This window comes from Narcine bancroftii, chromosome 2, assembly GCF_036971445.1.
Source record: "Narcine bancroftii isolate sNarBan1 chromosome 2, sNarBan1.hap1, whole genome shotgun sequence".
Classification (NCBI taxonomy): domain Eukaryota; kingdom Metazoa; phylum Chordata; class Chondrichthyes; order Torpediniformes; family Narcinidae; genus Narcine; species Narcine bancroftii.
Genome location: NC_091470.1, coordinates 87,968,787 through 87,989,290, shown reverse-complemented (window position 1 = coordinate 87,989,290; position 20,504 = coordinate 87,968,787). Strand labels below are relative to the sequence as shown.

At 42.6% G+C, this 20,504-nt stretch overlaps 1 protein-coding gene and 1 long non-coding RNA gene across 2 annotated transcripts; one reads left to right on the top strand and one right to left on the bottom strand.

Annotated features, from left to right (window-relative positions):
- Positions 1 to 1,118: 1,118 nt before the first annotated feature.
- On the bottom strand, positions 1,119 to 6,136 carry gpx2 (glutathione peroxidase 2). The gene is made up of 2 exons (XM_069917402.1): positions 5,839 to 6,136; positions 1,119 to 2,583 (listed from the first exon to the last, which is right to left on the bottom strand). The coding sequence occupies exons 1-2, from the start codon at positions 6,058 to 6,060 to the stop codon at positions 2,233 to 2,235; spliced, it is 573 nt and encodes a 190-aa protein (XP_069773503.1). The 5' UTR covers positions 6,061 to 6,136; the 3' UTR covers positions 1,119 to 2,232.
- LOC138753872 (uncharacterized) lies at positions 5,213 to 20,494 on the top strand. The gene is made up of 2 exons (XR_011351473.1): positions 5,213 to 5,732; positions 18,258 to 20,494. It is a non-coding gene; the product is annotated as an uncharacterized lncRNA (long non-coding RNA).
- The last annotated feature ends 10 nt before the right edge of the window (positions 20,495 to 20,504 follow it).

Sequence of the window (20,504 nt, the reverse complement as noted above, 5' to 3'; positions counted from 1 at the left end):
TAGTTACATGGAGAGGAGAGGACTGGAGGGGTATGGACCGGATGCTGGTCAGTGGGACTAGGAGGGTGGGGATTTGTTACAGCATGGACTAGTAGGGCCGAACTGGCTGTTCTGCGCTGTAAGTGGTTATATGGTTATAAAATACTGAGGCTTCATTGATCTTATGTGACACGGGCCAGATACAATGGCTTAGTACAGAAATTACAGTTCTGCAGTTGGGTTTAGGGGAATTATACTTTGCGATGAAATCACTTCCGCATGAAAAATAGATCCATTTTTAAAAAATCAAACAAAATAAAACCACAAGATGCCAGTGTTTTACTGGTGGACGGCAAGTCTGTTATCACAATATTTTCTTCCCCCCAACTCACAATGTGATAGTTTCTTTGTGGATCGTGCCTGAAGAAGAGGTGATGGTTCTGCTGAGAATTGGCGGCCACTTGTCATTGACAGCTCAATGACTTCCACACCAGTGCATTGCAATACAGGAGCATGAGCTAGATGTACCTGGACGACAGGTGTCACTCTCCAACTCACCCCTGGTTTCACTTTTCTTAAGGAGCATCAGTGGCCAACTGGTCCTTCAAATCTGTTAGCTCACTCATCAGAGACGTTACTAATCTTCTTCCTCAGATTCACTTTCCGGCACTGCTCCTTGTTCCTCTTGAGAGCAAATCTGAGGAAGAAAGTTAGTAATGTCTCTGATAAGTGAGCCAACAGAGGCTCCAAAGGCTCAGTGGTGAGAGCCCTAGTCTTGTAAACCAGGGGTTGCGAGTTCATTTCTGTGAGGGACACTGGACAAAGTGGTGACTTTGTCTTCCTTACGATTAAAGAATTTCATGTATGTTACATTCCAAATGTAGTATTACATTTCCTGGATTTATATCTTAATAACCCGCGTGACCACTTCATCTTCCAATCCCGTACATCTTTGGAGGAACCTACATGGTCAAAACCTTTACAGACGGCGGGAGATTCGAACCCGGGTCTGTGGTGTTGTAATTACCTGTGGAACTTAAAATGTGGTGCCTACAAAACAACTGGAAGGTACCAAAAACCAATCTGGTCACTAACTTCAGCGCAGTTCATTTAAAGAAAAGTCTACTTTAAAACGCAAATTTTGTTTTCAGGCAGTTTTTTTTTAATTGCTCATTTTTTGCCATATAAAAAACCATACAATTCCAAGTAATTACAAACAGTAAAATCTAGTACATTCAGTAACTTTCTGTATTATCTGGTACCCTCCTGATTGGGTTTAGGAGAACACCTTCATTCTGTAAAGTTCTGAAAACAAGAAAAACTGTTTCATAAAACTTCCAAGAAAAGTATGACCACGTCTAGATTTCCTCAAGCCATCTATGAATTCAGATCATATCTTAAATTCCTTTTGAACACTTTAGAAATGTTATAATGTTTGTCTAGATATCCCCAAACCATCTTTTAAAGAGCAGTTTTGAAATGTGAATGGTTGTCTAGATTTGCCAAAATTATGTATGAATTCAAATTAAATCTTAAATGTATTTTGGAGAACAGTGTAGAATTGTCAAAGTGGTTGGCTAATTAATTCCAAAATAAGTTTGTGTACCTTTAGAAGTTTTTTGTGCCTCAATCTTAAAATCATCAAGAGATACTTAAAACACTAAATCTCAAATTGTACAATAGCCCTTTGAAAATTCCAGGTATGCCAGTGTGAATGAAAGAAATAGAAAGAGATAAAAGAGAGGGAAAGAAAAAGGAAAGAAAAATTGCCATGTTCCAAAAGCATCTAGTAACCAACATAGAATTATAGAACACTACAACACAGAAAACAGGCTATTTGGCCCTTCTAGACTGTGCTGAAACATCATTCTGCTAGTTCCACTGACCTGCACCCATTCCATATCCTTCCAGACCTAAAATTATACAAATAATTACAGCATACATTACTGGCATCATCTTTTTGGTTTGAAATATCATTTTTAAAAGCTCGACTGCAGGCTGGAGTCCAAGGTTAAAAAGAGTGGAAGACAAAACAGTAAAAAAAAGTAAAGGAGAAGAAGATATTTGGGAAGAATTATGCACTGGGGATGCATTTGACTCCGATGAAAGTGCAGTTGCCAAATTTTGGAATTTATGAAACAATGCTCTATTTTGGGTTTGTATAAAATCAGGTCAATTGAATCCTTTTGCAGTTCTCTCATCAGTGATAAATGTGAAGAAATTGACAACTCAGGTCCCCTCCTCCCCTGCACTCTACTTGACTACTTTCAGTAATCTTTGGATGTCGGCTTCAATCTGGATGGTTTCAAATGATTTACTATAGCGTTTGAAAGGTTCTCCATCTGGTCCAATGAGGAACTTCTCAAAATTCCAGGCGATGTCTGATCGAGAGACGGGGCTCCAGATTATGAATTTGGGATCTTTCATCAAGCATATGGGATCATCGTCAGGGAAAGGCAACTTCTTCTTCAGGAAGTCAAAAACAGGGTGTGTTCCAGAGCCATTAACTTCACACCTCTGGAACATGGTGAAGTTGGCCTGAAAGCCTCCTCCAGGTCGGACATACTTCAGACTGTTACGTATCTCATCATTTTGACAGTTTTCCTGAAAATATTTTTGAAAAGTTTAAAGTTCAACTTAAAAGCATATTGAAAAATTGTCTTATCACATTAAACCACAGAGGACTTCCTGGTTGCAAATATATTAAATATTTTGAAAAATAAACCATTAAAATAAATCTTGTATCCAAGAACCCACCCCCAGCATATTTCTAAGTTTTTAACACAACCAAACACAAGCAAGTCTTTTCATTATCTGGTCCAATATACCAAATAATTAATATCACAGAACTTCAAACTGGTAAGTAACTTCAATATTGGAAAACGTTCCAGCGAACTTTATGGTGAAGCAAGAGGACTAATCAGAAACAAGAAGGGGAATGGACAATGGATCTTGATTTTTTTTTAACAAATAATTTCCTCTGCTTAATTGCAACGATAATTCTTTGAAACTTTAACCATTTCTGACTGCTTTCATCAACTCCAAGATGCAATGCCATAAAAATTAATAGGCCTGTATTTTTAATGATGATTGTTTAGTGACTCAAGTGGAGGTAGGGAAGTCATAGTCTTGGGAAGAAATTGTTTCTTGTCCTCATCAAAACTTGTTTTTCCAGCGAGTCATTTTTAAAATATTTATATGTACACACAGCGAGTTTAAAGCCCTGAATTGGCTTGGTTTACAGAGATAAGCCAGCACCGTAACATGAAAGGAAAACTTACAAGGGCTGTAAATAATTGATAAATGGAAAGTTTAGAAGCATCAAATATCCTAATGAATATTCATCCCAATGGTTGTCAACCTTTTTTTCCCTACTCACATACCATTTTAAGTAATCCCTTACTAACCACAGCACACCTATGGCATAGAAAGCTATGGGTGCTTCGTGGTTAGTAAAGAATTACTTAGGCTGCTTCGTGAGTAGAAAGAGAAAGGTTGAGAACCACCAGTTTATCCAATATACTACTGTAAAAGTCAATTTAATGTAAAAGTCAACCCACTATTTTTTGCCAAAATAAGTGGAATTTTAATTACAAAAAAAATTTAGACATACAGCACAGTAACAGGCCATTTCAGCCCATGCCACCCAATTACCCTACACCCTCGGTACATTTTGAATGGTGGGAAAAAACCAGAACCCCTGGGTAAAACACATGTAGAGACAGGGAGAACCTTGGTCCTAATCTTTGGCGCTGTAAAGGCATTGCTCTAACCCCACCGCCCTATATATCTCATGCAAAAGTCAATCCTAGTTCTTCACAGATAACATATGGTTAAAGGTTTTGTGATGCGAGCAGGTATGGTATGTATGGTAGCAGCTATTTGCACAGAATTATGGTAGGTACCAATAATGGTATTATCCTGTAATTATAAGCTTTAAACTGATTTCACTAAGCTAGTTGTGTGATGGATACAAATAAAAGAGCAACTGTAGGAGAATATTTCTAAGAGCGACAACGCTTTAGTTCCAAAGCCTTGGTCGCAAGCACTCGCCTATGCCCACAGTTCCTGATGCCTTGGTCATGAACTTGTACCTTGACCGCCTGCAGGACAGAGTTCCCAACACCTCAGCTGCGATCTTGCGCTTTGGTGGCGAACTCTCAGCTCGGCCCCAAAGCGCCTGATGCCTTTGACACAGAATTCCCACCCAGTCCAGGCTGCCCACAGACCAGAGCTCCCAACACCTATGACAACGCAGATATCTACTTTGGTCCCAACCACCCCCGTTCCGGCATTCACGTGACTCCCTCGTCAGTTCCCATATCAACCTCAGCCTGGGCAAGGCTGACACCTTGAATGCCGCTGGATTCTACAACTTCATCGTTTCCCCTCCCACCCCCCCCCCCACCCCCCCCCCCCCACCACCACCATTCCTTAACCCTTCTCTAGCCCCCAGCTCCTCCTTTGAGCTTCCCCACCTCCCAATCCTTTGTGTTTTTACTTCAGTTACAGACTTTTGTGTTTTATTCTTCTGGTTTTTGTTATTTGGTAGCATGTATGTTTTGATGAGCACTCTGTCATTTAATTCATTGTGTTTTTGTTCTTTATTTGTTTAGAGATCACTTGGACTTTGGCTACAGAGAGTATTTTGGATTCTAGTGTGAATTTCACCATGCAATATTTGACCCCATAAATTTAATATTAAAAATGATCTACAAAATGTGACTTTTACCTGAGTATATACAGTAATTATGACTGAAGTGTACATGTCCTTTAAAGATGGGAGGTGTAAGTGGCTGAGGGGCCTTCTGCCAAGGACTTGGTTAATCTTGGCAGTGGAATTTTTGTCCCTTTTTCCACTGGGCGACAGTCTGATTATCTTCAATTCAAGGTAATCTGATAACTTGCTTGCAAGAAAGGGTGGCGTTAAGAAACAATGTGTCCAAATGTTATTTAATGCCATTATATCCCCAATGCCATAGAGTACTTTAAAAAAAAACAAAGATCCATCTCTCTCCAAAGCCTGTGCAGTGGTCAAGTATGTCAAGGATTTACAGGCAGCACACATGTGAACCTGCAGAGAAAATTGCTATCCAAATGTGAAAATCATTAAGGAGTGTGATCCTTAGCAACAGGTTTAACGATCATTAATCATTAAAATGTCATGCTATCAGGAAATAATGAATGAATAGAAAGAGGAAATGCTGGAAAATCCCAGCATGCTGTAACAACTCTACAATGTAACCTCGCTGTTCCAGTGACTGGGTTACAATCTCAATCTCCAGGGCCGTCTGTGTGGAGTCCGCACGTTCTTCTCTGAGAATTCACCCTACCACCCCACCCCCACTCAGCCCAAACCTAAAAAAAAACTTGAAAGTTAGGGTGGGCAAGTTGGCGCAGCACGGAAACGAGCGGTGGTGCCTTTTTAAACGGGCGGCTGGCATGACAGTCGGTGCGGACCCAAATGGGCCGCCCACCCCGCCGCAGAGACAGACGTTATCGGGGGTGGGTGGGGGGAGACCGTGGAAAGTCGGAGGCACACTGGAGGCTGCAGTCTGAAACGGACCATGATCTCCTGGAGGAAACCAACGGGTCAGCAGCATCAGTGGGAGGGAAACTTCTCCCAGTAAATCGTTTCCAAGCTCGATGGAAAATCGAAAGTGAGATGAAAGAGAAGCAAGAATAAGGCAGTAAAGAAGGAATCTGCAACTGCTGGCCTAGAGTGCAGTACATTTCGAGGGCAGCCAACTTTTGTGAGTTTTGTTTGCGCCGCGAACCACGTCCCAGGCGAGCTCCGAAACCGAAAGGAAGATAACGGGTGGGAGCGCACGTCCCTGCCACCCTGGTGTCCCCACTCACCTGGTGTCCGAACTGGTTGCAGGGGAAACCCAGCGCGACGAAGCGATGCGGATAGCGCGTCTGCAGCTCGTTCAGCTGGGTGAAATCCCTCGTGGTCGTGCCTCAGAGCGAAGCCACGTTCTCGATCAACACCACCCGGCCCCGGTAGACGTTGAAGTCCACCTTGTCGCCGTCCAGGTTGACGGCGCTGAGATCGTAGAAGGACTTGACCGCCTGCGCCATGGTGTGTGCGCCAACTGAGAGGGAGTGACGAGTTGGCAGCGAGCTCAACCCACCAGGGGTGGATTTCCGCTGCTCTTGACAGCAGCGAACGATTCAGCAAACGTTGCAATGACTTAGCATAAAAAAAAATCCTCCCTCGTTATCCTGTTCAGCGGCAGGAAACAAACCCTGTACCATGGCAATTTATCTCAGCCCACGGATGTGTGTGGTCCAGTAGTGGAGGAGCAGGACGACAGTTTGGGTGGGAGAGGCGTTTTCCTTTGAGAAGACAAAGTGCTCCATTACACAATAATGGCGAATACCAAACTAAACGTATCTTTTATTATTCTTTTTAAACACCAACATCCAGCAGAGTTGAGAAACCTCAGCAAATCCAGGATCTACTCCGTAGGTCAAGCAGCATCTGTGGGGCAAGGGTTCAGAACCACCCAAAAGTTTGTTTTTAAAACCGAACATGCAGGGAAAGGGAGACTGAGGGAACACGGGTGCAGCTCTCAGACTGCAAGCAGACTGAGAACAGGGGAGACTATGACCAACCTTGGTCCTGTGACACTCAAAAGTCTGCAATGGCTGGAAATCTGAGCAAGAAAGAGGATGGGCAAGGCCAATAAAAAGACAAGCGACTTCCGCAGAGAGAGAGAAAAACAATGTACCTAACGAACAATTGATTTAGCTTTGACCAGTGTAGACATGCTCTGATATTGTTTATTTGTCTTTAGATGATCCCCATACAGATCCGTTGTAAATAATAAATCTTGACCATGCTCTTTCACTACATTTTGTCCCGTCCATTCACAAGGGGAAGTTGATCAATATGAGATGTGTAGCGAGAGAAAGAATGCATGACAGAAATTCAGTGAGAACTGAAACGCTGTGGCCTCAATGGGCTGAGAGCTGCCTCAGGTCAAACAACGGGCAAGCTTTTTGCATGGAGGTATCGAGGCACAAGCCCTGGGCGCCACTTGAAGGGGGGCTCTATCCTCGCCTCGCCCACCACCTAGTATGGAACTCCCGAGCCCAACGCTGATCCTCGCTTATCGTCTGTTGATACTAGTCCCGGCCTTTCGTCGCTCTCCCAAACTAGCTCCCGACACCCGAACGCCTCATGCTCCCCGTCTGTTGCCCATCCCCTTGTAACTCCCGACGCCCGGCCACCTCTAATCTAACCCAAATCAACCCTTCATGAAACTTGAATTTATTTGTATTTGAATATTTATAATGGGTGTGAATGCGGAGGCTGTTTGAAATGGGCGATTGAGCGAAGTTCGTTTGTTTTAAGGGGTTAACCCCTGCTGCTTAATTTGAGAAAGGAATTGCAAAAGTGCACCTTGTTTGCATTAATTTAAATACATAATTTCAGACTATACTGCGTGACCCACAGAGTTCCTCCAGCAATTTGTTTTGACTTTGCTCCATTGAAAAAAAAACGACATGCTGACAGAGATCAGTACTTGGGGGTTGATGGAATATTATCAAAGGCAAACAAGAGATTGTGTTTGTGGCACCTGTGTTATATTGGGGAGTTATTGAGGCCTCTGTTCAATGCCCATTTGTTTTCTGCCAGCTTGATCAGTGAAATTAACTCTGTGGACCTGCTGCTCATTTCCTTCACTCTGCTACCATTGGGGCCTAAAGACGAGCACTCAGCGGCACAAGGACAGGTTTTTTTTTTGAATATTTTAATTTTTCCAAGACTCATAGAGAACATTATTACATACATCTTATAAATAGTATTTTAAAATTACAGTCTTTTATGATTGCCCAAATCTCAACGGCTAACATTTTAAAAAAAGAAAGGGGTGTTCGAGCATGCCTTCATTAATTGGTCCATATTTTATAATATCCTTGACAAAATTGACTAACAGGAGATGACTTTCAACTAGCACAATCAAATTTGAAGCCAAACATCAAAAAAAAACTTTAAATGGAACATCAAGCTGCAGAATTATTTTTAATGTTCTTTTTATTAAGTTTTCACATCCTCGTGTTTATGCTTAAAGTTCCCTAATGATTCATTGTGAACTCAAAGAATTGCACTCATAGAATCTATTTTTTCGTAATATGTATGTTCATATAACATATATAGCAAATACAGCATGGAAACAGGCCATTAGGCCCTTCTAGTCCGCACTGAACCAAACACTCCTCTCTAGTCCCACCTACCTGCACAATGACCATAACCCTCCACCTTCCATATACCTGTCCAACTTTTTCTTAAATAATAAAATTGACTCTGCCGCCACTATTTCTCCCGGAAGCTCATTCCACACCGCTACCACTCTCTGAGTAAAGAAGTTCCCCCTCATGTTACCTCTAAACCTCTGCCCCTTAACTCATGTCCTCTTGTTTCAATCTCTCCTACTCTTAACAGAAATAGTCTATCCACATCCACTCTGTCTATCCCTTTCATACGTGTTCAGTAAGAATGACTGATTTCCTATTTGTTTGTTTGTGGTGGAATCACAAGCCACAGTTGTTATACTCTGAATAAAAGCCTTGTTTTCACCTCATGTAACATAAATATTTTTTATGTTTTTTATGTAGTGAGTAGGAGAGACATCATCACATTTGGCTTTGCGAGGGAAGATTTAGGAAGGGGTCTGTCCACATCTGCTGCTGGCTCGCTGGTGGCTGACGAAGCCAATGCGGGACAGACATACCTGGCTGCAGCGGCTGGGAGGGAAATTCTGTTCTGGGTTTGGTGTTGCTGTGTCACGGTTCTTCCTCCGTCTCCTTTTGTCCTAAGGCCAGCCCTGTTTCTGTTCTCAAAGGAGACAGACTGGTGAGTGGTGTGATCAGAGGCTAGAGCAGACCACTGGTGATGGTCAATGTGACATGAATCAAGAGATTTCTTCAGGGAGCCCTTGTACCTCTTTTTTTTGAAGCCCCTTGGTCAAGGTGGCCAGTGGAGAGTTTGTCATACAGCATAATCTTGGGCAGGTGATGATCCTCCATCCTAGAGACATGCCCTGCCCAGCGTAACTGTGTCTTCAACAGCTCAGTCTTGATGCTGGCAACCCCCACCTGTTTTGAGGACTTCAATGTAGTTGACAAAGTCCCTCCTGTGGATGTTGAGGATGGTGCAGAGGCAGCATTGGTGGAAGCGCTCAAGGAGTTGTAGGTGGTGACGGGAGGTGACCCACGACTCGGAGCCATACAGGAGGGTGGTCAGTACAACGGCTCTGTACACACTGATCTTTGTTTCTTTCTTCAGATGCTTGTTGTTCCAGACTCTTTTGTACAACCTGTTGAATGTGCTGTTTGCCTCTGCCAGTCTGTTGTCATCCTCTTGGCATCTGATGAGATGATGCACCCCAGGTAGCTGGACTGGATTGGATTAGTCTCACCGATGGTAATGCAGGGAGGGTGGTACTCTTCCTGAGGTACGAGTGGATGGAGAACTTCTGTCTTCTTCAAGCTGACCCAGTCCAAGGAGTCCTTTGTCAGCGCAGAGTAGCTCTCAAATGAGATGCTCCAATGTCTTGGTGTGGGACTGTAGTCACCTCAGGTTGACAGGCTGCCATCAGTGCGGTATCAGATGTAGACACCATCTTCATCATCAAGGTCTTCAGTGACCTTTTGGAGCATCAGGCTGAAGAAGATGGTGATCTTCATGTAGCTGGATGATTGTGCTGGGGAACCTTGTGGGGGGGGGGGGGGGGTAGCATCCCAGTCGTACCATGATAGTCAATGGGAGAAAAGAAATGGAAGAAACCAACTAGACTTGACTGCTTCACAGAGAAGGGAGCGCATAAACTTTGAGCAGAGTCCTAAGGGGGCCATGGCCAACCGAAGGTTGAGATTGGCTGATCTAAAAATACAGGATTTGTGGTACATGTGCAGCAACCTTTGAAAGTGACAAGAGATCGTGACATAAAGATTAAATGGGCACACACGGTCTCAGGCTTTAGAAATAAGAGCCCTGGAATATTAAAGCATTATTTTTATTGAATACTGTTTTGCCTCTTTCTGGAAAGCTATACCAAATTCTGGTCAGCAGACTTTTGAAGGAGGGAAGGCCTAGGTGAAGGTGCAGTATGGATTTCAGATTTCTTGTCAGAGTACATACATGACAACACATACAACCCTGAGATTCTTTATCCTGTGGGTGCGGTAGAATCATCACTAATTGGTAGTGTGGAAAGAAACTGACATGTAAACAAATGAAGAACTGTAACCAGATAATGAATGTAAACAAACCAATTGTGCAATGCAAAGAGAGAAAAAAATCAATAAAGTAAGAGACCTTAAACGAGTCTCTCATTGAGTTTGTCATTGTGGAATCTGATGGTGGAGGGGTAGCTGCTGTTCCTGAACCTGGTGGTGCGAGTCTTGTGGCACCAAGACCTCTTTCTTGATGGCAGCAGCGAGAACAGTGTGTGTGCTGGGTGGTGTGGATGCTTGATGACTGCTGCTGCTCTCCGACAGCAGCGTTCACTGTAGATGTTCACGATGGTGGGTAGGGTTTTGCTTGTGATGTCCTGGGCTGTGTCCACTACCTTTTGCAGGGCTTTATGCTCTGGGGTATTGGTGTCCCCATACTAGACTATGATGCAGCCAGTCAGCACACTTTCCACCACTGCTCTGTTGAAATTTGCCAGGGTTTCCAATGTTATAACAAACCTCTGCAAACCCCTGAGGAAGTAGAGGCCATTGGTGTGTTGGGTCCAGGAAAGATCCTCCAAGATAGTGACTCCCAAGAACTTAAAATTGCTCATCCCCTCCACCTCTGTTCCCCCTCTGTATACCTATGGTTTTCCCTTCCTGAACAACCAGCTCCTTAGTTTTGGTGACATTGAGCATGAGATTGTTGTTGTTTTGCCAAGTTTTCAATCTCCATCCTATATGTTGACTCATCACCTTTGTTTATATAACCCACTACTGTGGTATCATCTGCAAATTTGTAGATGGTGTTATTGTACTGAGCCATGGTCGTATGTGTAAAGTGAGTAGAGAAGGGGGCTAAGAGTATTTATTAGAATGGTCCCAAGATTAGGGAATTCAAAGAAAGACTAGTCTCCTCAAAGCAAAAATAGTTCAGAGGTGGTTTGTTTAATTAGAGTTGTAGATCTGCAGAAGGGGAATAATATGACATTTTTGGCATTGGTGGGAAGATGGGGAAACAGCTCATTGATTGAAGGTGATTGGCAGAATGGAGGTGAGAAGAGGAAAAACAATTGCACATTTAATTGTACACACCTTCATTTGTTTTCTCCCCACCTCGTCTGTGCTTTGACTCTTGTGTTTTCTCTACCAGCACCACACTGACCAGTGCATCCCACAGTGACACTGAAGCAATGTGAATGATTTTAGTCATTTACACCATCCCAAAAGCAAAATATAAGCTCTGTGTAGCAGCCGCTTATTCATAGAACATAGAATGCATAATACAGGTCCTTTGGCCTGCAAATTTGTGCTGAACCTTACCTTAGAAATTACTAGGCTTTCTCAAAGCCCCCTATTTTTCTAAGCTCTATGTATCTATCCAAAAGTCTCTTAAAGGACCCTAAGCTATCCACCTCCACTACCATTGCCCATTCCATGAATCCACCAGTCTCTGCATATAAAACCTACCCCTAACATCTCCTCTGTACCTACTCCCCAGCACCTTAAACCTATGTCCTCTTGTGGCAACCATTTCAGGCCTGGGTAAAAGCCTCTATCTACATGATCAATGCCTCATAATCTTCAACACTTCTATCAGGTCACCTCTCATCCTCTGTCCCTCCAAGGAAAAAAGGCCGCGTTCACTCAGCCTATTTTCAGAAGCCACGCTCCCTAAACCAGGCAACATCATTCTGTATCTTCTCTGCTCCATTTCTATGGCTTCCACATCCTTCCGGTTGTGAGGTGACCAGAACTACGCACAGTACTCCTACTGGGGGTCTGACTAGCATCCTATATAGCTGCAATACATTTCCATGATTAATGAAGGCCAATACACCTATGTCTTCTTAACCACAAATTCAACCTGCGCAGCTGCTTTGAGTATCTATGGGACCCCAAGATCCCTCTGATCCTCCACACTGCCAATAGTCTTACCATTAATACTATATTCTACCATCATATTTGATCTACCAAAATGAACCACTTCACACTTATCTAGGTTGAACTCCAATTGCTACTTCTCAGCCCAATTTTTCATCCTATCAATGTACCGCTGTAACCTCTGACATCCCTCCATAGTATCCACAACACCCCCAACCTTTGTGTCATCAGCCAACTTACTAACTCATCCCTCCACATCCAGGACCCTGAATAACACCACTGGTCACCAACGTCCTTGAAGACTATGACCCGTCTTCAACCACTCTTTGCCTTCTGTGTGCAAGCCAGTTCCAGATCCACAAAGCAATGTCCCCTTAGATACCATGCATCCTTACTTCCTCAATGAGCCTTGCATGGGGTAGGCTCCTTATCAAATGCCTTGCTGAAATCCATATACACGACATCTACTGCTCTTCCTTCATCAATGTGTTTAATCACATCCTCTAAAAATTCATTCAGGTTTGTAAGGCATGACCTGTTCTTAACAAAGCCAAGCTGACTATTCCTAATCATATTATACCTCTCCAAATGTTCATAAATTCTGCCTCTATGGATCTTCTCCATCAACTTACCATTCACTGAAGTAAGACCCACTGGTCTATGATTTCCTGGGCTATCTCTACTCCCTTTCTTGAATAAAGGAACAACATCTGCAATGTCCAATCATCTGGAAGCTCTCCCATCCCATTGATTCAAAGATCATCACCAGAGGTTCAGCAATCTCCTCCCACAGTAGCCTGGGGTACATCTCATCTGGTCCCGGTGACTTATCTAACTTGATGCTTTCCAAGAGCTCCAGCACATACTTTCTCTTAATATCTACATGCTCAAACTTTTAAATCTGCTACAAGTCATTGCTACAATCACCAAGATCCTTTTCCATGGTGAATACTGAAGTAAAGTATTCATTAAGAACCTCTGCTATTTCGTCTGGTTCCATACACACTTTCCCACTGTTAGACTTGATAGGTCCTATTCTTTTGCGTCTTACCCTCTTGTTCTTCACATAGTTGTAGAATGCCTTGGGGTTTTCCTTAATCCTGCCCGCCAAGGCTTCTCAAGGCCCCTTCTGACTCTCTTAATTTTCTTTTAAAGATCCTTTCTGTTAGCCTTATAATCTAGATCTCTAACATTTCTTAGCTCTCTAAACCTTTTGTAAGCTTCTCTTCTTGACTAGATTTTTTTTACAGCCTTTGTACACCACGGTTCCTGTACCTGACCATAATTTTCCTGTCTCATTGCAACATACCTATGAAGAACTTTTTGAACATTTGCCACATTTCTTCCACACTTTTTCCTGAGAACATCTATTTCCAATTTAGGCTTCCAATTTCCTGCCTGATTGCTTCATAATTCCCCTTTCTCTAATTAATTTTTTTTTTCTAACTTCTGTTCCTATCTCTCTCTCCAATGCTATTATAAAGGAGATAGAATAATGATCACCAACTCCCAAAATGCTCTCCCACTGAGAGATCTGACACCTAACCAGGTTTAAACTCTCCTCTTATAGGCTTATCTACATATTGTGCCAAGAAACTTTCCAGAACACACCTAACAAACTCCACCCCATCTAAACCCCTCACTCTAGGGAGATGCCACCCACAGAAACTCTGTAGACAATCCTTCCATAACTTCCACCTTTTCTGCTAGCCCTAATGCTATCTTTGATCAACAGTGCCACACTCCCACCTCTTTTGCCTCCCTTCCTGTCCTTTCTGAAATATCTAAAACCCAGCACTTGAAGTAACTAGTCTTGTCCCTGAGCCATCCAAGTCTCCATAAAGGCCACCACATCATAGCTCCAAGTATTAATCCTAGATCTAAGCTCATCTGCTTTGTTCACAATATTCCTTGCATTAAAACAGACACATCTCAAACCGTTCATCTGAGCACGTCCCTTCTCTATCATCTGCCTACCCCCACATCCCCCTGGACATTTTATTGGTAGAAGAAATTTTCTCCAATAGTCTCCTCTTCCAACACATTCTCCTCCACCATTTCTGCCACCTACTACGTGATCCCTCCATTAGACACATCCTCTCCACCTTCTGCAAGGACCACTCCCACCATAACTCCCTCGCCCACTCCTCCCTCCCCACCAATCGTCCCCTTGGGACCCACCCCTGTGACTGCAGGAGATGCTCTACTTCCGCCCACACCACCTCCCTCAGCACCGTTCATGGCTCCCACATTTCACTTGTGAATCTGCTGGGGGTCATCTACTGCATCCGGTGCTCCCGTTGTGGCCTCCTCTACATCAGAGAGACTAGGAGATCGTTTTGTTGAGCACCTCAGCTTTGTCTGCTGCAACAATGTGGATCTCTCAGTGGCCACTAATTTCAATTCTCATCCCATTTGTCCATGGTCACATGACTGAGACCACCCATGAATTGGGGGAACAACACCTCAATTTCCAACTGGGCACCCTCCAACCAGATGGCATTAATATCGACTTCTCTGGCTTTCATTGAAACCCCTCTCCCCATCCCCTTCTTTCCACCCCCCCCCCCCCCCCGTTGTCTCTCCATTCCCTGACTCCTTTTCGCACAGATGTGATAAATTCTACCTCGTTCCTTATCACATCCAATTAACACCTTTTGTTGGTCTGGATTCCTCCCCCATGTTGTTTGAACTCTGAGACTTTCTGATACTTCCTGCTTTTGCCTTTCCTGATTTTTCCTTGAAGGTGGGTCCAGGCCCGAAACTTCAGCAATATATCTTTGTCTCCTATAGACACTGAAAAGCCAGGCTGAGTTTCTCCTGCATTTCAGTCTCTTTACTACAATCACAGCATCTGCAGCCTATCGTGTTTTTTTCTGTATGAATATTGTGTGCTGTAAACAGCTCATGTGAGCTTGAATGACTGAATGCCTCTGTCCCATCTGAAATCACCACAGACTGATTCAGGAAGCACAAGGTTCTGTATGATGAAATTGTTTGACCTTCAGCACAAATGGTATGTTAGTGTACAAAACATCAAATAGACCATGTTTAGAACACAATTAGAAAATTAATAAGAGCAACACGTCTTCGATATAATGTTCAACAGATCCAAAATATAAGGTTCCTCATGGACTTGAAGGGCCGACATGGCCTGTTTCCGTGCTGTAAACGGTTATATGGTTATGTCTTATAAAAGAGCCGATAGTTCCTCTTAGCAATTGTGAGGACGGTTTAGATGGGACTGAAACGCTTGACCTTAAGAAAGAGGATGGGCTGGAGCTTTTGAAAAGCAAGCAGTTAGCTAAGTTGCTGGGATGAAAAGAGACTTATCCAAGGCAAGTGTGGGAAGGATGGGAGGAGATTTCTGAGCCACCGGTTATGATCTTCGCATCATCAGTGGGGATAAGAGACGTACCAGGGGGTTACAAATGTTGTTCCCCTGTTCAAGAAAGTGACTACTGATAGCTCAGGACATTGTAGACCAGTGAGTCTTATTTCAGTGGTTGGGGAAGATCCTGAGAGGATATACAAGTATTTAGAGAGGCCTAATCTAATGAGGGATAGTCAGCTTAGATTTGTTAGCGGAAAATCCTGTCTCACAAGCCTGGTTGAAATGTTTGAGGATGTAACTAAGTACATTGATGAAGGTGAAGCAGCGGGTGTTGTGTATATAGATTTCACTAAGGTATAATGTTCTCCAAGTAAGACTCATTCAGAAAGTAAGGTGGCATGGAATTCAAGGAGGCTTTGCTTTGTGGATACAGAAATGACTTGACCAGAGAAGGCAGAGGATGCTTGTAGATGGTTTGTATTCTGTGTGGAGATCAGTGATCAGTGTCCTGCAGGGATCCATTCTGGGTCCCCTCCTCTTTGTGATTATTTTTTTATAAATGACCTGGATGAGGAAATGGAAGGGTGGGTTAGCAAGTTTGCAGATGACATTAGAGCTGGGCTGAGAGGTGGCAGATGGGAGTTTAACCCAGAAAAGTGTGAAGTGGTTCATTTCAGTGGGTCAAATGTGAAGGCAGAATACAAGGTTAATGGGAGGACTCAGAGCAGAGTGGATGAAATGGGAGATCTTGGGGATCTCTGTCTATAGGACATTCAGAACTGCTGCATAGGTTGATAGAGTTGTTAAGAAGGCATAGGGTGTGTTGGCCTTCATTAACTGTTTTGCAAATATAGGAGACCCCATTCTAGTCACATTGCTACAGGGAAGATGTAGATGCCATAGAGAGGGGGCAGATATTTACAAGGATATTAGCTGGATTAGAGAGCATGCCTTATGAGGAAAGGTTTTATTCAACTTGGTATTTTCTCCTTGGAGAAATGGAGGATGAGGGGAACCTGATGGAGGTGTTCAAGACGATGAGAAGCTTTTTTCTTAGGGATGAAATGGCTAACTCGAGGGGTTTGAAATGGCTAAAAATGAGGGGATACAGATTTAAGGAGCTTGTGAGTAAGTACGAGGAGGATCTAAAAGAGGTACGTTCAATATAGAGAGTGGTGGGTGCATGGAATGTGCTGCCAGCAATACAATCTTGTAAGAGACTGTTAGATAGGTACATGGAACTGAGAAAAATGGAGGGTTACACAGCAGGGAAATTCTATGTAGTTAATGGGATAGGTTACTAGGTTGGCACAACAGTGTGGGCCGAAGAACCTGTATTATGCTGCAGATTTCCATGTTGTATGTTCCACTTACCATTTTCCTCCATAATCTTTATTTCCCTGACTGTTGAAAAATCTATCTCACTGTCTCTTAATGAGGCAGCTTCACTGCTTCCTTGGGCAGAGAATCTCACAGATTCACTACTCTCTGGAAAAAGCAATTCCTCCTCATCTTTATCCTAAACCTACCCCACCCCGCCCAAATCTCAAGCCCATGTCCTCGACTTCTGGTCTCATCTACCAGTGAAAACAACTTTCCAGCTTAGTCCCAAGTAACCCAATCTACCCACAGAGGCTAATCCCTCATCTCTGGAATCAACCTGGTGAACCTCTTCAAACCCAGTACATCCTTTCTCAACAAAGGAGACCAGAAGTGCATACAGTACTGTAAGTGCGCCCTTACCAATACCTTGTATAGTTCCAGTGGAATCTCCCTGCTCTGAAATTCAGACCCTCTGACAATGTAGGACAACATTCCAATGTCCTTTATCCCCATGGACAAACCAACCTTTTGCCATTCATGCATAAGCACTCCCAAGTCCCTCTGCACAATGGCATGTGGCATTCTTTTCAGCATTTAAGTAATAATCTCATCTACTATTTAACTTCCAAAGTGGATGACCTTGCATTCACCAACATCATACTCCATCTGCCTGACCCTTGCCCACTCAATTGACCTATCTACATCTCTCTGTAGACTCTCTGCTTCTTCTCCATAATTTGATTTCCTGCTCAATTTAGAGTCATTAACAAGCATACGGTCTCCACTTCCAAATAGTTCAGGTTTATTGTGAACAGTTACAGGCCCAGCACCCTGTTCACCACTGACTACCAATCAGAGAAACATTAATTTATCTCAATTCTCTGCCTTCTATTGGTTAACCAATCCTCTATCCATGCTAATACATTGCTGCCAACTCTATCCATCCTTTATCATAGGCAGAAGGCTTTCATGCAGCATTTTATTGAATATCTTCTGGAAATCCAAGTAAACAACATCCACCTGTTCTCCTCTGTTCACTGCACTTATTTATTCTGAAAGAACTCCAAGTTGGATCTACCCTTTCTGAATCCATGCCTGATGAAATAATTTCTATCAATCTCCAATTAAGGTAACCATCTAATACTGTCAGACATCACAATGTTTTAGTAGGCTGGGATTAAAGCTGGTAACTTGTATATTGTTTCAATAATTCTTTTAACATAATAAAACCCTTCATGAAATGTATTTGTAAAAATCTGTGAATAAAAATTCCATTGCAGCTGATACAATTATTTTAAGTCAGTTTGTGTAATGCCCCTCACAAATCCTGTAATTAAGAACATTAGACTGTTTCAACTCAGCATACTGCTTTCATTTAACTTCTGTCCAGGCAGACCGAAGAACATCAGGAAGTCATTATGTTCATACCTACTTTGATTATAAGAGGAAAATGCCTAAAAGCACAAATAGTCAAGCCATCAGATTCAAACAAACTGAAAAGCTCGATAAACCACAGAAATAATTCATCTTTTTTCTTCATTTTGCATTCCAGCACTGAAATGGAGGTAATTTACACAGACTGTACTATCAACAGACCCTTGGAGTTCACAGTCATGAAGAAATATTAAGACCGATCTCTGAGCAGAAAATCATTTGCCCATCTCATGTCTCTCAGTTAAAACGCCAAAATGTAGTTCTGCTGTTCAATCCTTCAAACTGCATGGATCCATCACACCACTGGGCGTTTGCTTTTACTTTAATGCAGCACCTTATTGTGCTCATATCGCACTCAGGGGAAGATGGCGCCTTCGCTATTGCAGCCCCCAAACTGTCGATCAACATTCCTCCCTCCACCATATCAGCCACTTCCTTAAACCCTTTTAAATCCAGGTTGAAGCTTTATTTTTTCTCGCCAGCGTTTTGAGGTGATGGTTGATTGTTACCATGTTGTATGTACAATTCTGAACCTCGGGGACCTGTTTTATATTGAGCTTTAAATTGCTGCTTAAGTTAAGAAGTAATTTATGATCTGTAGAGCACTTTGGTTTTGATGTAAATATTAATCAACAATTTTAAAAATAGACCAGAATTATCGAACATAGTCTATGCAAAATTTTCATTTCCAAAGTATTCTGTATTTAAAGTGGAAAAAAAAACAAATATAATTTCACAACAGATTCTAAATTTACATCAGTAAACTTTGAACACTGAATAGAATTAATTCTTAGTTTAGCTGCTCAGCAAAGTTTATATTGTTTTAGTTGTTGACATCCCAAATCTGCTGGTTTGTCTCTGAGTGGATAACGCTGACCTACATTTACTGTCTATCCACCTCATAATTTTAAATACCTCTATCAAATCTCAGTCATTCTTCTACCCTCCAGGGAATAAAGTCATAACCTGTTAAACCTTTCCTTGGAACTGATTTCCTGAAGTCCATGCAACATCCTAGTGAATTTTCTCTTTCAATCTTATTGATATCTTCCCTGTCGTTAGGTGATCACAACTGCACACAAGACTCCAATTTTGGTTTCACCGTAAACTCCACACTTTGAAACTCAGTACTTTGATATATGAAGGCCAATATGACCAAAACTCTCTTTACAACTCTATTCACCTGTGACAGCAATTTCCCAGTTCCCTCTGTTCTACCACACTCCTCAGTGCCCGACCGTTCACCGTCTTTTCATGGTTTGTCCTTCAAAACGCAACACCTCACAGTTGTTCATGTTAAATTCCATCTGCTGTTTATTCCAGCTGGTCCAGATCCCTCTGCAAGCTTTGAAAACCTTCCTTGCTGTCCACAACGCTTCTGATCTGATTATTGTCTGCAAACTTGCTGATCCAATCACCACATTGTTGTCCAGATTGTGGATCTAGATGACAAGCTACGCTGGTCTCAGCACCGATCCCTGCAGCACACCACTAGTCACAGGCCTGCAGTCTGAGCAGTAATTGTCTACGGCCACTCACTGCCTTCTCCCGCACAGCCAATGTTTTTGAATATTTTAATATGAGATTTCACATCCAAAGTACAGAGGACCTATGGATAGATGTTAAAATTCTCAAAGATACACTACACTTAAAATCACCAATGCGCACAAAATCAGTGAACCGGTGTGGACTTGAAAGGCCAACATGGCCTGTTTCCGCTCCGTAAATGATGATGATATGATGATGACATGTCCAGTGGTGGAATGGTAATATGTTAGAGGACACCATCTTCATTTCCTATTTACTCCAAGCAAAAGTCCTTCCCCAATGTAATATCTCCATTGAAAACCTATCAGAAATGCAGTGGTTCACCCCCTTATCTGCGGTTTCGCTTTCCGCGGTTCCAGTATAAACAATTCATAAGTTTTAAATTGTGCGCCATTCTGAGTAGTGTGATGAAATCTCGCGCCGTCCCACACGGGACGTTAATCATCCCTTTGTCCAGCGTATCCACACTGTATACGCTACCTGGCTGTTAGCTGTATCAGTTATCAGATCGACTGTCATGGTATCACAGTGCTGTGTTCAAGTAGCCCATATACATTTATGAAATGTCATAAAGCATATTGTTATAAATATTCTATTTTATTTATTAGTTATTGTTGCTAATCTCTTATTGTGTCTAATTTATAAATTAAACTTAATCATAGGTATGTATGTATAGGAAAAGACGGTATACATCGGGGTCGGTACTATCCACGGTTTCAGGCATCCGCTGGGGGTCTTGGAACATGTGCCCCACGGATAAGGGGGGATCTAAATCAATAAAATTGCCCTTTTACTGGTGTCCTTAAATTGCACAGCT